At 43.4% G+C, this 17699-nt stretch overlaps 1 protein-coding gene and 1 long non-coding RNA gene across 3 annotated transcripts; one reads left to right on the forward strand and one right to left on the reverse strand.

Annotated features, from left to right (window-relative positions):
- The first annotated feature begins 130 nt into the window (after nucleotides 1-130).
- On the forward strand, nucleotides 131-5949 carry LOC130369678 (uncharacterized). Its single transcript, XR_008892869.1, has 6 exons — nucleotides 131-1225; nucleotides 1366-1442; nucleotides 1621-1798; nucleotides 1967-2041; nucleotides 2706-3742; nucleotides 3869-5949. It is a non-coding gene; the product is annotated as an uncharacterized LOC130369678 (long non-coding RNA).
- Nucleotides 4767-17414, reverse strand: LOC130369651 (putative ATP-dependent DNA helicase Q1). 2 transcript variants are annotated; one of them, XM_056575148.1, is made up of 2 exons: nucleotides 17196-17414; nucleotides 4767-6375 (listed from the first exon to the last, which is right to left on the reverse strand). In XM_056575148.1, exons 1-2 carry the CDS (start codon nucleotides 17278-17280, stop codon nucleotides 5177-5179), a joined length of 1284 nt encoding a protein of 427 aa, XP_056431123.1. In that variant the 5' UTR covers nucleotides 17281-17414; the 3' UTR covers nucleotides 4767-5176. The 2 variants fall into 2 exon arrangements, with proteins under 2 accessions (XP_056431123.1, XP_056431124.1); XM_056575149.1 differs by lacking the exon at nucleotides 17196-17414 and adding an exon at nucleotides 6834-6932.
- Nucleotides 17415-17699: the final 285 nt, after the last annotated feature.

Genomic DNA, 17699 nt, shown 5'->3' on the forward strand with positions numbered 1-17699 from the left:
TAGGGTTAGGGTGAGGGTTAGTGCTGGGCAGTGCTGGGAGCTCTGTGTGTGTGTCTGTGGGTTAGGGTTAGGGTGAGGGTTAGTGCTGGGCAGTGCTGGGAGCTCTGTGTGTGTGTGGGCTAGGGTTAGGGTTAGTGTTAGTGCTGGGCAGTGCTGGGAGCTCTGTGTGTGTCTGTGGGACCCTCAGTGACCTTTAATAGCAGGCAGGCTTTTGGGGCCTAAAGGGAGAGAAGTGTGAGCCATTGGGGCTTGCTGTGACTTAATACAATACACAGGGCAGTGCTGGGAGCTCTGTGTATGTCTGTGGGACCCTCAGTGACCTCCAATAGCAGGCAGGCTTCTGGGGCCTAAAGGGGGACGAGTGTGAGCCATTGGGCCTTGCTGTGACTTAATACAATACACAGGGCAGTGCTGGGAGCTCTGTGTGTGTCTGTGTGACCCTCAGTGACCTTTAACAGAGAGCAGGCTTATGAGGCCTACCTGGGAGGTGTCTGTGCCTCTGGGCCTGTCAGTGACTTAATACAATACACAGGGCAGTGTTTGGTGCTCTGTGTGTGTCTGTGTGACCCTCAGTGACCTTTAATAGACAGCAGGCTTATGAGGCCTACCTGGGGAGGTGTCTGTGCCTCGGTCTTGTACTGGAGGCCGTGGAGAGTGGGGGCCCTCTGGGCGCCAGGCCAGCCCGGGCATGTGTGCCCTGGGCTGGAAATAAATAAATTGTATTTATTTCTTCACTACCACAGAGACCACTGTTCAACCAAGCAAGGAGGTGGACGCCGCTGATGACTTTACATTCAGTACATTGTCAGACTTGGACATGGCCGATTTGGGTGTTGCTCCATTGTCTGCCTCAGCACTTCCAACCTCACCTGCACCTCAAACATATTCCATCATATTCGACAACCTGGACTTTTACGTTCAGACGCATCATCAGTCCACCAGCCAGACCAACAAGTCAATTCACTGGATCCACCACATGTGTGTCATCAACAGAATCAACTCACTACACCTTGACAAGTTGAAACCGACAAATTCTTTGATTGACTATGATCTCGGGAATTCACTTCCTGGACCAGACACACAAGCCAGTATGCGTCAGGAATTCGTTGTTTTGGGGAGCCGAATCCTGACAGCTTATTTGGAATCATTCAAGACCCTCTCCAGTGTGGTTGTTCAACATATCCCCCACCAGTTCTCTGAAGAAATGGCCCAGCCATCCACTCATGTAAGTTTCATGTCCTTTTAAATATCAAATGAAACAAATACATTTGTAAATTCACAGTGCAAGTTGCAGATGTAATGCACTTATTCATGCTTTAAGTGTTTCACACACTGACACATAATTGTAATATTACACTTTTGTAGTATCCACTTGGACTTCTATTCAAGGACGAAACACAAACTGCCGACCTGGTGGATGTGCTCCAGCACCTTCAAAAGGAGTAAATATCATGCAAGATCAATCATTACTTTGTGTACCCTGGGACAGTTTCCCATACATGAATTAGACCATTGGCTGAAAGCGCTAGGAGAAATCAAGTCTGAGAATAGTCTAAACCCATGTAAGAGAAATGGACCGATTGTGTTTAAATTGATATTCTAACTGTAAGTCCTCTCTAGGTATGTGCCAAGATGTCCTGATGGGCTTGAAAAGATTTTGATCGGGGGTGACAGACTGACAGAGGCCAATTCCCGGAATATCCAGTTGGCGTTTGCTGATGGGGAGACGGAGGAGGACCGCCTGGAAGGCCTCTGTGTCAAATATGAAGACTGGCACGCAATTCGAAAACTCTTTGAGGTCGGTATTGTAATCATTAACTACATGCACCCTGATACACAATTTATATTTACAAAAAGCACATAATGTTGATTTTTTTATGATTACAATACACTGCCTTCCAAGGCATAGAGAAGTAATGATGTTTTCTAAGTGGTTCAAACATGATGTTTTTGATATGCATTACAGATATATCATCAGATCTTCTTTAGTGAAGAATCTGCCAAAGACCATGGCACACAACGCCAACATGAATCTCTTGAGGTAATCAATCACTAAACATCAGAAACCATGGCTGCATCCGAATACTCATACTTGGATACTATATAGTATGCATTTTGTAGTATGCGAAAAATATAGCGCGTCCGAATACTTAGTATGCATTCTGTAGTACGGAAGACGTTTCCGAATGCGTACTACCGCCAAAGTGAACCACGGACCACACTACGCTATCCCACAATGCAACAGGAGTCTAGTAATGAACGAAGAAAAGATGGCTGACTCGTCACCACCAGAAAGACATCGTAGAAAGCGGCGAAAAAAAGAGACATTAAAAAGAGTAAAATAGTAAAGTAAGTAATTAAGTAAAAAGAGACATTTTAAATTTAAAAGCAACGATGACAAGACGGAAAACAGGTAACGTATCAAGGTCATTTTGCCGGCATCTGAGGGGAGATACATCATCTCCAAACTTCCGGTGGAGTTTCGGCGATGTTCGGAAGAGTTCGGAGGCGTTCTACGCATAGCTGTAGACCGTACTACACAGTCAAGTGTAGTATTGTCAAGTAGTAGACACTGGACAGAAATAGTATGTACTAAGTATTCGGATGCAGCCCATGTGTTTTCAGATTAATGTCAGATTGACATTCATTACTGTGTATGTATCTTATTGTATAATTCTTTTCTCTCTACATTTCTTCCCCTAAAGAGTATCTTCGCCAACCATGAAGTTGGCGTGGACTTATGAACTGTGTGCATGTTACCAAGAAAGCACAGCCACCATGAATTCGGCTGCTTTCCATTGGGGATTTAAGGGAAAAGTGGGTCATTGGTACCAGTGTTGGGAGTAACGCGTTACAAAAGTAACGCGTTACTCCCAACAAAAAAAGGTAATATTTTACTTGGCTAACCCTAACCCGACTAACCCAGAAATACGTTTTAAACCCGAAATTAACTTGTGTGTTTTTATACAAATTCGCCAACACTGCGAGATTCACAGAGGAGAAAAAAATCCAGTCCAGGGAGGCTGGTTGTAGTCTTTTAGCTTGGTTCTCCATATCAACAGTAGGGCTAGAACAGAGCGAAAAGACTACAACCTGGTTGTAGTAGAAAAGGGGGCTCAATGTGTTTTGTTTTTTTCCATCTTCCCTAGTAGGCTCTAGCTCTATTGATTTATATGAATACCTAAAGTTACAATATTTCTATTATGAAATGTATTGTACCATGAGCCATAACTGCGACCATTATATTGTACTTTTGTTAGCCTTAAGCCTAGCTCAGTCATTATGCCATACCACATCACCTCCTGCTGTGCAATGAGCTGCATTGAACACAGGAAGATCTATTGAGAACAACAAATCCATATTTCCTTCCTTTAGTTATTTTGGTAAAAGTAGTGTAATGCCGTACAATTCAAAGACAGTAATATTGCAATGTAACTAATTACTTTGAAATGACAGTAACAAGTAATAAATAATGCATTACTCTTTTGAAGTAACTTGCCCAACACTGATTGGTACTACTAACAAACACACACCATCATGAATTTATGAACTATGAATATAATCTCACAAGCAGATGTTTTATGCAGCCATTTAAATAACTGCTATGTGATTTACTGGTGCAGCAATGCGAAGAAAGGCCCACATGCTGCGTACAACGCTTACAAACAGTTTGTGCAGATTGACACGACAGCACTTTTCCTTGTGGCAGCAATGGAACATTTTCATTTGGATGATGTCACAGGTCTGTATCTGCTACATTGTGTTGAAAGGATTAAAATCAAGGAATCAAACATTACCTTTTCTTGGCATAAGGTACAATGTATGAATACAATTTTTATAGATATATTTCTTTTTTGTTTTCTCACAGCTACTCCAGACGGCTTAGTACCAGACCACATCCAGCAAGGCTCTGCAGAACAGAAGAGGACCTGGCTCCATGACTCTGTGGCAGAGGTCGTTGACAAGTTTTTAATGTCTACAGACATTGCTGACCTGACAGCTGGCGTTACTGAAGCGGCAACAGCCCAACGCACTGAGAAGGAGAAGCTCCCTTGTCGTGAGCCAGGTTGCAAGAAAGTTTTCATTTATCGAAAAGCCAGAGAGACCCACGAAGAGAAAGTCCACAGTTTTGTGGTGGCATCTATGCCAGTTGTTGAGCCGGCTTCCTCTGGTCTGATTGACCACAAAAAACAGCATACTGAGGCCAGGCTTAGCTTTGGATTTCTGCTATTCGATATGTTGGATGCAGTGAAAGAGGGAGATGGGGAGCGCTTGATAAGGCTGTACAAGGTGGCACTACTGATTTACAAGGCTTACGGGCACACTAATTATGCCTACAGCACTTTCCTCTTGACTGTACAAATCAATGCAACAATGTCCCCTTAGGGTTAAACATGATGTAACCTGGAACCGATTCTGGAATAGTAGCGGCGGGAAAGGGAAAAATGTTCCTCTTGATCTGCACCTCGAGCACCTCAACAACTTCCTGAAATCTTTTTTGAGGAATAAAGGCACCAACCTGGCAGAGAAAACAGCTGACAGGGTCAGCAGGTCTGTTGGTTTATTAAAGACCCTGATGGATACAACAGACGGAGAGCTGCAGCTATCCCGGCCCAGTGGCATCCACCATGCAGATCTAAAAAACAACATTTTAATGGTGCTTCAGGTATTAAGGAACACTGAGGTTTTCAACCAGCAACCGGGAAGACACTTCTCTGCATTCCCTAAATTTAACAAACATTCTGTCCAAGCTAAACTATAATGACGTGTGGCGATGGATGCGTTGCAGGCTGAAAGACTGGAGGACTGTTGTTCTTTAATCAATTACCTACCTGGTCTGTAATGGTCCTAGCCTTGTCCTGCCAGACTATTTCATTTGAAGCTGTTATAGAAGGCCTATTTGTATGAATGTGTAAATAGTTCATATTGTTATGCAAGTACTTTTTGGTTGAATTAGTAAAAAAAAAAAACACTTTTTCATAGTACGTCTCGTTTCTATTATAACTTAATTAGGGTCTTACAAGTATGTGTTTTGTACACTTTTATTTAGTTTTGTAGAATTGCACAAATACCAACCAAACACATACAAAACAATATACAACTGACACCAATCATGTTCCTGCACAAGTACACAAAGGGGTTTGAAGTGTTCTGTACATCACAAGCATCACAGAATTCACTGTTCAGACTCAGAGCTACTGACATGGCTCGTGAGTGTATCTTCAACATCATCATCAACATTGTCGAAGTAGTTACTGAAATAGAGATCTGGGTCAGTTAAATACCTCTCTGAATCATATTGCAGATCCCCATCAATATCCCCAAAAACATCACTGATGATAATTAAAATCTCCTTTGCATGGTCCAATCTAAACACAGGAAGGTTAGCACTAATGTATGCCAGGTCAAATATGTATTGACAGTGGGTCAATACTGCATCCACCAGTTGCTGACTGAATCCAGTGCAGGCTGCATGTGAGGTGTACAGTGGATTGGATGAATTGATCAAACTATCTCTGTAGTCATTCAGCAAATCTGCAATTAAAGACTTGTCATTTGCATCCACATGCCTAGATCTCTGATGAGTTGGTTCAGCTTCAATCTGTTCATAATTGGGCATGGGTTCTGTACATGTGCCAGATGAACAAGCGCAAACAGTCTGACAGTATGTACAACAGAGATGGCCTGGCTCTACATGGCTGGGTTCTGCTTCAAAATGTGCATGGAGAGATTTCCTGAAACATGTGGTTTTTCCAACAGCAAGCAGTTTCTTTACCTCTTCATCCACCTTGAAGTACTGCCCGGTGTTGTAGAGGATGGCATGTGATGGCTGACCATGCCTTCCAGCCCTGCCCGCCTGTTGTAAAATGGCCTCTAGGTCACCTGGAGCCCCGTACATTACCACGTGTGAAACATTAGCAAAATGCAACCCCATCCCCAAAGCTGTTGTTGAAACAACTATCCGGCAATTCCCTTCCCCCCTCAGAGAAGCCAACACTCTCTGCTTGTTTTGGGGGAGGGTTTTGCTGTGGAACATGCCAATCAGTAGGTTCTCACTTCTACAGTCCGGATCACAGCCCACCCAGGCATGTCCTTGCAGTTCCGCCTTTAAATATGCGAAAACTCTCCCCACTGATTTAAGGCTTTGGCAGTAAATTAATATCGGTAGCATTGCTGAGCCCTCGTCTTTGGCATGTTGCACTATCCAGTCTAGGCAGTTCATGTGATGAGTGGGCACCTTGCACAAGCCAAGACGGATGTTTGTCTTGTTGGGACTAGCGATGATTTGAACAGCATTGTCCATATGGAGTAGTCTGATGACTCTGCTTCTTGACTTGATGTCAGCGGAGGCAGTCAGTGCCAAAACAGGTGTACCTGGGAGAGTAGAAATATGACAAGATAAACACATGCCCCATTTTATAACATACCCAACAAGTTGTCAAGTGTTTGTTTAATATTGTTACGGCCTCCACATAACTGAATAAGATACCCAGTGGCTCGAATTGGAGACCCCAACATAAAGGAAGGACACCATGAAATAAGATGTTTTAACGGGTTTTATTAACCAAATGAAACCATAGCTGAAATGCAGTATGAATACTTTAACAAATAAAGAAGACTGCAAACCAAAGGGGACCTGGGGATGCCGGACAAACTCAGCAAAATGGAGGGGGGACCAGGCCACCCCCTATAGGGACGTCGAGGCTGGCCCCCCTCCCTGCCTGACCAAACCAAATCATAAACTAAGAACTAAACGGAAAAGTAGGACCGCCAGCCATCCCCAGGCCTAGATCAAAGATTACAGAAAGAAAAGGCTATTTAACAACTCGCACTGTGGGACAAAGGTGTTGCCGGGTCTGTTCTCCTCAAGCAACTGACTTGCTGGCTTTATGCAGCAGGCTGGTAATTGGGCGTGGGGATCACAAATTTGTGTCATAGTTTTTCCCCATATACCGCCACCTACTGGACTGCTACACAGGAGTTTGTGACAAGGACGTTGGCAAATGATACTTTAAATCATAAAAATAAATTCAAAGAAAAAACCAAACTAACGAAACAAAATAAACAAAATAAAACAAACTAATAAAAGAAATAAAAAATAAAAAATATATATACTTAAGGTTAAATTCTTCTAATTAGGTTAGTATCTTTTAGCTAATTTATCATCAATTTCATTGCCATATATTCCATGGTGGGCTGGAATCCAACAGAACTGAATAACTAAACCAAGGCTTATAATATTTAAAAGAAGATGCTTTACCTCTATCACCAAATCTTCACGTATTGAATTATCTGTTGTAAAACTTAGTATCTACAACCCATCTAAGAGCGGTTATTATTGTGGCCATCTCGATTGAGTATACTGATAAAGTCACCCACTCTATATCTAGCTTTTTTTTATTGTAACACTTGGTTCAAATCCTATTTCTTACACATGCAGCCATTTGGACACCATTCTATGATAGCTGATAACCAAGGTACACACTGTAATATTATAATCAAGAGGACATACAGGCAGTTCAAATAAAAAGAGATAGAACTTTATTGATCTGGAAACTTCATAAATATGTAAGATTGCTCCATATAATACCATAGTAACATAGTAAACGTATGTAGGCCTAAAAAATTCAGTTCAATGTTATTGCTTAAGAAACAGATTCCTTCCAACTAACTATTTACGAAAAATGCAATCAATAATTTAGATAAAAGTAAATGTTTACATATCGACCAGCAACGAAGTTGGAGTAGCCTACCCAAATAATGAATTGTAATACACCAACATTGTCAACTGTCATACATAGCTAACCATAACCCTGTCATACATAGCTAAACAAGCAAATGAAAATGAAATACCTACCAACGCAACTGAAATGTTAATATCAGACAATTAACAATATTATGAAAATTACGTAGGTCTCCCATAATCATTCAGGTAATCAATATGTCCGTGCCTGTTACAGCTATTTAAATGATATGTGTGTTATATATCCGTGTTCAACGCCATTCATGTTAAGTAAAAGGACAAATCTCAGACTTTGGAAGTAAATGGAGTTAATGGAAGTTAATTCGGAATTTAATTTTAATTCGGAAGCCGTGCACTTCAAAATAGGTCCATAGCAAGGAGCCGTTTGTTTCAGTACGACTCCTTTCAGCTGCCCACCCAACATAAACTGCTAATAAAACGCTTGAGGAGGCGTTTTAAAAGAAAAAACTAAAACAATTTTAGAACAGGGTAGAAATATAATTATGAGCCTTTGATTGATATCCAGACATTTTTTGCGGAGACACAATCCTGTTCCCCACTTGTATTGGAGTGGACGGCGATATCTACTTCTGGGCCACATGAAATGACGGACCCCCGTCCACAGCCAGCTTAAACAGCTGCAATACCAGGCTTGGCCTCTGAGCACTGGTGGATTGCGGAAGTATGCGCCTATCCTGGGGGCCTGGTCTAATCGTTGACAACACGCCATTGTCATTTTTCTCAGACACGCCCTCTGTTCGCTGATTGGGCGCCGCTGTGGCGGCCCCAGAAAACCAAATTACATACAGCAGGTCCAGACCTAGTATTGAAGGGAAATTCAAATTGAGCGGAAGTACTTAGGCGGGCGGAGCCAGGCTAGTCCAGACCTAGTACTGAAGGGAAATTCAAATTGAGCGGAAGTACTTAGGCGGGCGGAGCCAGGCTAGTTTAGACCAGTGGTTCTCAACCTTTTTTGAGCAAACGCCCCCCTGACCTAAAAAAAATAAATAAAAAAAATTAAAATAAGCCGTCCACGAGCCGGGCATATCAAACTGTTTATTGCCCGGCCTCTCGGTGATTATTCCTTACTTAATTCTTTAATCTATTTAGCATTTCATATTTTGTATAGACCCTTTTACTGTTTGTACACAATGATGACGTAGAACGCATGCGCGCGCAGTCCGGCAACAGAAGTATGGCAGAGATAAACAGCTTGTCAAGCTATGCGAGGGAATTATCAACACAAGATCGCGAATTTTACTTCAACAAGTTGACTTTGACAATGGTGTCCGACTTCCAGATCCGTGTACTATTAATGAGTGGGTTGAAGACGTCAGCAAGTGGCCGAATATACAGTGGCCAGATATATGTAAGGGATAATGCCCGACGAGGTGTCCATTATCAGGAATTAATTGACGACGTGGAGGCGTGAACCGTCCGACGCGAAGCGGAGGTTGCCTCCGCTTCGCGGAGGTCCATTAATTCCTGATAATGGACACCTCGAAGGGCATTATCCCGCTTATACCACGGTCACTTACCAACGGTGACCAAATTAAGACCATTAATTTATATTTTCATGCGTTTTACAATCCGAATATAAAGTTTTCCACAAAACATACATTTGTTTGCCTGGTTACGCCTGAGGGTCTGACTAATACCCGGAACCACCATTACACGCCCGTTGGGTTCTCATGCAACGGAAACGTGTTCACTCCTCCAGTAATTAGGACGGGCCATAGCTACGACTTTAGAACGGGAGGTAGCGGGAGGTATTATAGTCCGCTGAGCTTTGTTTTGTTTCCCGTTGCTATGGTTACTACTATTTTAGAGCCGATACGCCAGCTAGCGCATTAATTGAGAACGGTAAACAGACAATTTGACGGAACTACTTGTCCAGGTGTCCGTATATCAGGAGTTAATGCACACCCTGCATCCAATCAGAATCGAGTATTCCCGCAGACCGTGGTATAAATATACTTATTACACGAGTCTTTTCAACGTTCCGTTCACTTGCATGGGCACTTCACAACTTCCGGCGGTGAATTATTTTTATAAGCCCCTTCATGGCGAACAGGACACCTCCGCTGCGCGTCGGTGTCCTGTTCGCCCTGTCGGGGCTTATTTCTCGATAATGACCGGCGTTCTATACATTATCCCTTACGTATTTAATAGAGAAACCGAGCTTGTACACCACAGAAATTACGAGCCTATAAGTCACTGGATGATGCTTATGAATACGTTGTCTGTGGTCATGTACAGAACGTCAAATACCATGACAAAGACTCTGAGTTTTATGTGGTGAAATCAGAATTTTGTATTATGTCCTCATTCCAGTCAACACGTTTAATCGCCTGCAGCCACAGACGCCGCCGGTTGCTCTTAAATGGTTGTGATGCTGTCGGAATCCTATACAACTTTAGTCCGCCGGTGGAATATCGATTCTGACAACCATATACGCAACAACCAGACATTTTGATGCTGGAAACTTTTTTGATCCACTTTTAAACTCTTGCTAGTCAGTTGCTACCTCGTGTGTGAGTCAGAACGACTGGGAAACAACACCACTTCTGTTGCCGGCATGCGCACGCAACTATTTGATGACGTTGGCTGTCAAAAGGTCTATTCCTCACTTTATCTTTCTTTTGCTCTTTTGACTCTTGAACTGCTGGAACAACTGAATTTCCCTCTTGTGGGGTTTATACATTTATATTATCTGGTTGTGTGTGTGTGTGTGTGTGTGTGTGTGTGTGTGTGTGTGTGTGTGTGTGTGGTGTGTGTGTGTGTGTGTGTGTGTGTGTGTGTGTGTGTGTGTGTGTGTGTGTGTGTGTGTGTGTGTGTGTGTGCGTGCGTGCGTGCGTGCGTGCGTGCGTGCGTGCGTGCGTGCGTGTCAGCACAGCACTGAGAAGGCACTGGACATATCCATAAACACCCTTCTCATTGCTGCTGACTCAGGCCATGTCAGCGTTCTCCTGCTGCTGGACCTCACAGCTGCCTTGGACACGATCTGTCACATCACACTGCTCACCCGGCTGGAAACACTTTTGGGTATCACTGGCACTCCGCTCACCTGGTTTACGTCATATCTCACAGGTTTATGCTAGGATTACCTATGTCTCCATAGGTAATTTCAGGTCCCCCAGCTCACCCCTCTCACATGGTGTTCCCCAGGGTTCTGTGCTAGATCTCCTGCACTTCGTCATGTACATCCTCCCCATTGGTCACATCTGATGTCAGCATGGTTTAGACCAGTGGTTCTCAACCTTTTTTGAGCAAACGGCCCCCTGACCTAAACATTTTTTTTTTTTAAATTAAAATAAGCCGCCCACGAGCCGGGCATATCAAACTGTTTATTGCCCGGCCTCTCTGTGATTATTCCTTACTTAATTCTTTAATCTATTTAGCATTTCATATTTTGTATTCCTCACTTAATCTTTCTTTTGCTCTTTTGACTCTTGATCTGCTGGAACAACTGAATTTCCATCTTGTGGGGTTTATACATTTATCTTATCTGGTTGTGTGTGTGTGTGTGTGTGTGTGTGTGTGTGTGTGTGTGTGTGTGTGTGTGTGTGTGTGTGTGTGTGTGTGTGTGTGTGTGTGTGTGTGTGTGTGTGTGTGTGTGTGTGTGTGTGTGTGTGTGTGTGTGTGTGAAAAAAATAAAAATAAAAATAAACTAACAACCCACTCACACTCGTGTTATATTGCTTAAAGTTATCAATGCATCGTTTTTCATTGATTTTGCGTTGGTCACTAATAGCAGTGAATGCCCTCTGAGTCGGTTTTGGTGCAAAAAATATAAAAATATTAATGAATCTTCATGACATGCAATTCAACAGAGAGAGAGAGAGAGAGAGAGAGAGAGAGAGAGAGAGAGAGAGAGAAAGAGAGAGACCAAGAATGAAGTGTTGAGGAAGAAATGTTGGATGTTTGAACATTCATTTCACCGTGACCGCGGTGCGGCCACTCCCAGCGACTCCCGACCGCCACTCTCCCGTCGTGCCCCGGCCGCGGCACCCTGCGGCCTGGGCACCGTGACCTTGGGCACTGCGACCACGTCCCACGTCTCCCGCGACTCCCGCCATGCCCCGTGAACAAATGAATGAATGGCCCGGGAACCACGGCCACCACGGCCCGGGGCAACGCGGACTCCACGAAAACAGATTGCAAGCAAAGGCCTAATAAGGCCTATATATTTTGTATTTGAAATGCACAGCCTTTTTATGGAGACTACGCTCAGAGCAGCTGGAACTGAAAAAGAGGAAGAAGGAAACGGGCTATGAAACAAATGTGTATTTTTTTCTGCTATCGGCCATGTTTGATTGTGTTGGTTATTGACCTGTTCACCCCGCAAACTTGGGTTATGTTATCGCGTTACTATAGCTGATGTAACGGGAGTCCGGGCGTGTGCAGGACCGAACCGCGCTGTACTATCACTGTTCCACTGCGCATAGACAGTAAAAAGTAGCTGAGACGGTAGAGGGGTTAGAAAACAATAAATGAAAATAGGCTAAAAATAATTTTTTAAATCTCCCCCCAAAAATGGAATCACGTTCCCAGCGCCCCCCTAGGTTGTGCCAACGCCCCCGTTGAGAAACCATGCCCTAGGCGATCGCCTAGCTCGCCTATGCCGAGCGCCAGCCCTGCATCCTTGATTTGTTTACATATTTTATAGTTCATCTCATCATCTCAATACCATGACATCAAGCTCTGCAGAAATCGGCTAATAACCATTTGATTTGAATCAGGTGTGAAGGGGAAAACATGCCTATAATAGTGCGTTCCAGGTACACTTCTATGCCGTAAATAGCCAGATATAACTGGGAGTACAAGAGGGTAGAAGGGTGCGAAAACACGGTTCCCAGGAACGCACCTGTAGAATGTTGGTGTATTTAGTATCTCTCTATGGTTCACATTTCTAGTCTAGGAACAGGCCAGGGCCTCTCATATTGATACAAGGTGTATCCCCAACATTCTGCCATTGTTATGTTTCAAAAAGGTTGAACCGACCTGGTCCTCCGGGACATAGCCAGGGCCAGATACCTTATCAAGGCTGAGCCTGAGAGTGCGTCTGTTCAGGTGTTATTCATGTATCCCCTTTTTGTATAATACTCGCTCCAACCCTTTGGTTCGACGAGAAGAGGGTTCGACAGCCAAGGAACAAGTCATCAAACGGCTCCTCAATGGGTCCACTATAGATTATTCAACCTAAGTCTGTATCTCGCTGTATTACATCCTGGAATAAACCATCTATTCAACCCTCTGATCCAACCTGTCAAGTTGCTTTGATTTCGACTTCAAGAATTACTACTACGACTGAAAATACACAACGCAGAGTCTGTCCGAACAGTTTAGAAATAAGCTGAAATCTAACATTTGGTGCCGTGACACCGTCTTGAAGAGAGAGGAGTGAGAAGACGATTGCCTCTGAAGATTGCCCTGTGACCGAGAAGAGCGCGCGCCCTGCCTGGGAAGACTCTGATCAACGCCTGCCCTGCTGAGGACCCGCATCCACAACGCGGCTGAACCAGCGCATCTCTATGCACCACGTGGGAATCAACGGTGACTGAATCTCATTCCACACTCTCTCGACCAAGAGAAAAGAACAAGAAAGTAATCTTAAAATAATCTACCACACATAACTGTGATTATTATTATTTGTTTTACTATTAGGCTGCACTACATTTGCTGAGGAATGAAGTTGTGTCATTAAGAGCTTGACGAGTGAGGACCTGTATTAGTGATTAAGAGTTTGTGCTATGTTGCTTAATAATCACTGAATATACGCCATATGAAACTATTAAATGTGTTTGTTGAATAAGGCCTTGGTCTGGGATTGAGTCCTAGAATATTGATTGTTTGTTGAATAAGGCCTTTGGTCTGGGATTGAGTCCTAGAATATTGATTGTTTGTTGAATAAGGCCTTTGGTCTGGATTGAGTCCTAGAATATTGTTTGTTGAATAAGGCCTTTGAGCTGGGATTGAGTCCTAGAATATTGTAAGCATGTCATTCAAGTGATTTGTTCATCTTTGCTAGTTTGTCAATGTTGATACGTGTCCTGAATATAACTTAAGACGTCTGGTTTGCTCAGGGCTTTTGTTTTACGACTTGTTGGACAAGGAGTGAAACTGTATTTGTATTGAATTACTGGTGAGGTTACATGAATCGCTAGAGTTTTTGTTTGTGCTATGTTGTTTTGATCCCCACCGAGGAATCAGATATTGTTTGTTTGATCCCCGCCGAGGAATCACATATATTGTTTTTAATCGAAGAAGGAAAATGTGCCATCATCTGTTGTTGGCATACCGAGCTCCGTGGGAGGCGTCTATTTGTTTCTTTCTAAGCAGCGATTGGTCGCAAGTTTTAGTTACTTTACAGATAGAAAAGATAGAAAAAATGCCGAAAGGTAAAGGCAGAAGAAGGAAGAGGAGGAGGAAAAAGATAGCAATCAAATCCGAACGAAAAGAACAAGATTCTTTTGAAGTGGAGGTTAGAGAGATTGATATTTATTCAATTAGCGAGACTCTGTCTAGATTCTTCAACGACAGACATGATTTGCAAGGAACCGAAGATAAACTTCGCATAACATATGAGATAACGATGGACCCCCAAACTAAACGCTGGCCAAAGGAATCGATCTGGATGGTTTTCAAAGACTGGGTCAAGAAGACTATACGAAGTGAACCAGTTGGGTTGTTACTATTGTCTCAGTGTAAGCGCTACTTTATCAAGCATGTCAGCAACAAAAAGAGAGATGAATTGGAAAAGACAACTGTTCACTATGAAGATGCTCTGGGAAAGACAAGAGAGCAAGTCAAACTGCTTGCCGATGAAATTCGTTTGTTAAAGGATGAATTGACTCGGGAGAGAGACCTACACCAGACGCTAGTCAGACAAGGAGTGATAGCGGCCCGCCCCCTCGACTCAGGGCCCCCAAGGGGGGGTGACCAAGGCAACGGAGGAGGAGCTTTGGGAGTCTATGGTCGCATGTACCCCACACTGCCATCGTGTGGCCCAGATGGGGAATACATCTTCCCTGGTGGTTTACAGGAGTCGGGACACAGTGTTCTTTCAGACATCAACAGCTTTATAGGCGAGTACCCGGTCATCTGCAGTACCCCCCACGTGCCACGGAAGGGAAATCCATCTGCCCCACCTGACTATGCTAATTATGATGCGACCCAGACCCCAAACAATTTCCCAATTCACCCCTGTCCCACCACATTCCTTTCTTCCACAACAATGTCTACATCCGAACCCCCAGGTACAACAACCCCCGCGGAGAGGTCTGGAGCAGTGACTAAGAATGAGTCACTCAATGGAGGATTTGATGACAACATACAACCACACATGAAGACCACAGATGAGAAGAAGGAAATAGCCAGGACCGAGAAAGATTCCCCCAGTCCAACAGGGATAGAGAACGATTCATTCAGTCCGACAGGCATAGAGAATGTAAGGCCCCTCGAAAGATGCACCGGGACCGCTCAAACAAAATGAGGGAACGATGGAAGAAATTACAAGCGCAGAGTGCTGAAGAACTCAGCCGCATATGCGATTCAATGTCGGAAACCAACAATACACCGACTTGGAATGACACTCGTTAGATTTGGCACGCAAAATGACTGATACGGGGTGAAGAGTAGGGAGTGTTTGAGTGTTTGTTATTTTCATTCCTTTATTTTCACGAGAGGTTAGTCTTCGAAAGATGCTAGGACTTTTGTCACCTTTATCGCCTATTTAAGTGAGAATTCATGTTGGTTCCTTCTTGACACAACTGCTCAGCTCTAGAACATTTTATTTGTTTTGTTTTATTTTTGAACAAAGGTTCACTCATTCATTCATTCACACAAGGTTTATTGAGAACTATGATGACTGATTACTGATAACTGATATAACCATTTTCGAATCAAGCGATTTATTTTTTGTACTGTTTGAGGCTGTGACAATGCCTCCCCCATGACTGATACTGCACTTTTTCTTTGTTTCATGTTTCATCGTACCTGGGAGATCCAGGAGACACGGACACTTGTTGTGTCCTTGGGATGAGTCCTTGAACTGAACTGTGTCTGTGTTTGTCCTGACGCCCTACTACGAACTTTCATCCTCATCCCCCATCACACCTGCGGTGGCCAAGAACTTGAAAAGAACTCTGTTGCAACTGCTACTCAAAACCAACTGAGTCATGCAGTATTGTCTGTGATGTTGTTGTGCCAAGCAGAGGGAGGTGTCTGGACAGTCGACTTTCTTGATTCTTTAATTTTTTTATGTTTTGGTTTAATCATGAGTAACCTAATGAGTTTGTTATTTTCTTTATTATAGTGGCCTACACCTGGTTTACTTGTGTATGATTTGAATTTACTTGTCTATTGCCTTTTATGCTTTCTTTCATTGATTTAGTTAATTATTAATGGGTCACCAGAAAATACACTGAATTCTCATTTTGCGGGTGATCTTTAAACTATGTTTAGTATGATCAAGAGGGAGGAATGTAGAATGTTGGTGTATTTTAGTGTCTCTCTATGGTTCACATTTCTAGTCTAGGAACAGGCCAGGGCCTCTCATATTGATACAAGGTGTTATCCCCAACATTCTGCCATTGTTATGTTTCAAAAAGGTTGAACCGACCTGGTCCTCCGGGACATAGCCAGGGCCAGATACCTTATCAAGGCTGAGCCTGAGAGTGCGTCTGTTCACGTGTTATTCATGTATCCCCTTTTTGTATAATACTCGCCCCAACCCTTTGGTTCGACGAGAAGAGGGTTTGACAGCCAAGGAACAAGTCATCAAACGGCTCCTCAATGGGTCCACTATAGATTATTCAACCTAAGTCTGTATCTCGCTGTATTACATCCTGGAATAAACCATCTATTCAACCCTCTGATCCAACCTGTCAAGTTGCTTTGATTTCGACTTCAAGAATTACTACTACGACTGAAAATACACAACGCAGAGTCTGTCCGAACAGTTTAGAAATAAGCTGAAATCTAACACACCATATGTATTTAGGATGAGTTGAACAGGTCAATCTCCTCATCAGTAAAACGCTAGAACTACTGCAGTCCAGTGGCCGGTAAAATACAGTTGTATTTGTTTGTTGTATGGTGAGCAGACATTGTAAAACATTGCATTCCCTTGGTATCCAAGCAGTAGAGATCAGTGCCCCCTTTGTTGAATTGTGCCCATTCTCGTGTGATGCCCCATGCTTGCTGAGATGCACACTCGACTTACAGTGCGTGTATTTATAGTTATGAATGGGCAGCCATGTATTAGTCCACTGTCCTTTCTCTATAATAGGTCCATGGTATTTACACACATAACTGATGCTATCTACCTTAACATTAGCGACAATAACTTGGCTGTTAGCTGTAGCGCTAATGCTAAAGTGCATTATAATGCTAACAAGGTAACCATATACAGTAAAGCAACACAATGATATGGCGTTAGTTAACTTACTTTTTCGAGGTTTGTAGCTGAGCCGAGGAGAGTTGGTACTGATCCAGACTTGATTTTCAGACGTTGAGCAAGTCCAGCTCTTCATTGGCCCAAGTTGAGGAAGCAGTGAAATGTTTGGCGCTGCCGTGTTCTAGCAACGGGACGGCCATATGTTCCTGACCTCATCTGACTCCCGCGCTGCGTTTGTATCCAGTGGGCGTGGCCTATGACCCAATGGCTCCGGCTTCCTCATCTGTCTAAAGATGCTGCCAGAGCCATAGAGAGAGAAGAGTTGCGACACTCTCTGATCTCGCCGGCAGGGTGGTCACGTGGTTCATGTAAGCCTGTATAGTTCCAAGCCACGCTGCTGTGTTCTTCAATGGGACTGACCGCAGCGATTGCAATATTGAATGGTAAATATAAATTAAAAAACACAAGTACTTTTCTGACCATTGTTGCATATTTGTAAACGTCAGTTTTAAATTGGAGTGGTAGGGTGACAACTGCAAGCTACTTAGATACGTT

This window comes from Gadus chalcogrammus, chromosome 17 (assembly GCF_026213295.1).
Source record: "Gadus chalcogrammus isolate NIFS_2021 chromosome 17, NIFS_Gcha_1.0, whole genome shotgun sequence".
NCBI classification, from domain to species: Eukaryota; Metazoa; Chordata; class Actinopteri; order Gadiformes; family Gadidae; genus Gadus; species Gadus chalcogrammus.